Below are 2,931 nucleotides of genomic sequence, written 5' to 3' on the forward strand. Positions count from 1 at the left end.
AGCCACAATAAATAAAAAGTAAAAGCCAACGAGCACGTCATTAAAATCAATCCTTTGCACCAGACACCTTGACATTTTTCCAGACTTGTGCGTCTTGAGCCGTTCCTAGGCAGGTTTTACAGTGTGATAGGATGCTTTGTCTTTCTTGGGGAGGCTATGAGGTGGCCTGGAGGCTTCAGCCCAGCACCAACATGCTGGTCGAGGATACATCAATATGCCTTTGGAGTGCCTGTGTGAGTGCTGCTAAATCTCAGAGCAGTTCTAACAGCAGCTTCACCACATAAATGAGGAAATTATAATGAATTATAGTATGGTTATAATTTGATTCTTCAAAACTATTGAATAACATTTGCTAATATCAACAGTTACGTTCAATTTGACTTGTTCAAATTATTCCAGTCTGGTGTGGAGTGTATTGTCTCACTCTTGCTAACTGCTTGGCTATCGGGGTGCCTGCTATACAAGTAAAAATATAAATAGTGGGATTTGAATGGCTGCCTTTGGGGACTGTGTAGGGTGTGCATGAAGACTCCTGCTTGATACTGATACATTTTGGTAAAACAGAAGAACATCTGTTCTTGTGATTGTTCTTATTTTTTAACGGTTCCATATTCCAAGAATAGAGAACAAAGTATGTGGCCTTATTGTTTTCCTGTTTGCTCACAATGCTCAGTTACATGCTCCACACTCATTCAAAATGCATCTAAAAAGTCAGGCTTCTACAGTGGCTGTTATTAGACGTTCAGTCTGAGGTGCTCCAGTGAAAATGAGCTGGCTGTTAGCCAAAATGCTTTTCAAAAAAACCAAACAAAAAACTGCAACTGAAACCAATAAAAATCCTGTTTAAACAACAAATCATGCAAAAAGACAAGTATGGATTTCTTTCCCTTTTTTCAAAGCAAGTGCAGAAGAGCACATCTGTGAGAACCGTCTGAACTCAATGAGCTCACGTACTGTTTGTTCATCACTGAAACCTGCCGGAGCTCTTTAATGAGCTAAATAACAGTGTCCACTTAGTCAGACTGAACCCGGACTCTGGTGCATGCTATGATGTGCTTTGTTTACATGTCAGCTCTTTGTAAGTCATACGATTCTTCCTCTATTTAGCTGGTCCCTTTCCATACTCTTCTTTATCTTCCATGCAGTGTGCTTGTGAAGCCTTTCATTCACACACGCACGCACGCACGTACACACACACACACACACTGATTTTCCTTTAATTTTGTGGCAGAATTCACCATTGCACACATTTTCTTTAAAAAAAACAAACAAAAAAATAATACTCCTAAACTTGCATTTGTGTTATTCTAATGTTTGAGACACCTGCAATTAGACGTTTTGCATCTGTACTCTCATCCTTCATATTTTGCACTGTGCACACTCAGTCATGTTCAGGCAACTTTTAAACATGCCTATTCTGAGGTGGGAGCGACACAGTGGTACAGTGGTTAACACATCACCTCACCTCCTTGCTGGCTTCTCTTTTTGTGTTGAGCATGTTCTTTGGGTTCCTCAGCATCTTCCAGTTCTTTCCCACAGTCCAAAGACATTAGTGTTAGGTTAGCTCATGGCTTTACTGGTTTTAGATGTGAGCGTGTGGTTCACTGTCTCTGTGTTAGCCTTGTGATGGAGTAATAACTTGTCCAGAGTGGCAGGTTTTACTCTGCTTTGTGATACAGCACTTTGTGACTGCTTCTTTGTGAAAAGCTCTCTGTAATAAACTTTACTTACTTATTATTGCTTATCCTGCCTTTTGCCCTATGTTGGGATCGGCTCCAGTCACACCTTTGGTAAAAGGTTAATAAAATAGTAGGTAGCTGGACTGTTTAAGTAATTTAGGACATAGCTTTTTTTTTTTTATGTGTGCAAAGCTTCATAATCCTGGTTTTACTTTGTGACAGTGAAGTGGATCTCAGCAGCTATGTTTGGCTATGAAAAATGTGGCTTCAATTTCTGTAAGACACATTTCACTATTCTCCTAAGAGTGGGTAAAATAATATGCCTGAGTTGTCCAAACTGATTCAGATTCTGTCATTACGGCCTCGTCAATCTTGCTTCAGAAATTAACCCCAAATCATTGGTCTTCAAACAGCTGTTTGTTTGTCCCTGCAGGTGTGTATGCGCATGTGTGTTTGCAGCTGGCCAGTTAGAGTCTCGTGTCATGGACTTCATCTTCTGCTTCCTCTGGCAGTGAGGAGATCTTGGCGGTCTGTGGCGTCGGCCTCTTGTTGGAGTTAAGGCGGTGAAGCGTTGGGAAGAGGCGGAGCCGATCGGCTGTGCTCATGGCCTGTTTGAGGTGACTCTTCTCATTCATGAGCTTCTGAATGGAGTCGTATGTTTTCATGGAGCTGCCTTCAATCATCTGAACAGGAGGGAGAGAGGAAGGAGAGGCAGCTTCATTTTGTTGTTCATCAAAATGTTCTTTTTTTCCTGTAAAATATGCCAACTCACCAGAAATGTAAAAACAAATTGCCGCATTTATATATATTTGTTTTATTTTGAAAACTCACGTATGGAAAAAGTAGTTTATGTGCAGGGTTATTATTCTGCAGATAATAATTCTTGTCCCCTGTAAGGAAGTTTTGACCTTCCCATTAAGGCAACACGATTTGTTAGCATTGCAAACAACCCAGCACTTTCGAGACCCGCAGCATGAGGGAGTGTTGATAGATGATCTTACAGTGCTCTACTCGAGTTTCATAAACTTCGACAAACGTATGAGAGCAACTCAGAAATAAACTTAGACCAGAACTTACCAGGAATGACTGACAGTCCGTCAGTGGATCCACCCTGTGTTCTGACATGATGACGGTGCAGCCTGAAAACGCCTGTTTCAGTGTCTTCCTCAGGACCTTCAGTGTTCTGTTCACACACACACACACACACACACACACACACACACACACACACACACACACACACACACACACA

At 41.4% G+C, this 2,931-nt stretch overlaps 1 protein-coding gene across 1 annotated transcript in view; it reads right to left on the reverse strand.

Annotated features, from left to right (window-relative positions):
* Positions 1–1,290: 1,290 nt before the first annotated feature.
* Positions 1,291–2,931, reverse strand: part of cftr (CF transmembrane conductance regulator) — a 39,176-nt gene continuing 37,535 nt past the window's right edge. The window contains exons 23-24 of the mRNA XM_013915420.1: positions 2,757–2,862; positions 1,291–2,362 (exon numbers count right to left, since the gene is read on the reverse strand). Of these exons, the coding sequence (XP_013770874.1) occupies positions 2,147–2,362; positions 2,757–2,862 (322 nt within the window). The 3' untranslated portion in view covers positions 1,291–2,146. The remainder of the gene's footprint in view (positions 2,363–2,756; positions 2,863–2,931) is intronic.

This window comes from Pundamilia nyererei, unplaced genomic scaffold, assembly GCF_000239375.1.
Source record: "Pundamilia nyererei isolate P.nyererei 1_Seehausen unplaced genomic scaffold, PunNye1.0 scaffold00301, whole genome shotgun sequence".
Classification (NCBI taxonomy): domain Eukaryota; kingdom Metazoa; phylum Chordata; class Actinopteri; order Cichliformes; family Cichlidae; genus Pundamilia; species Pundamilia nyererei.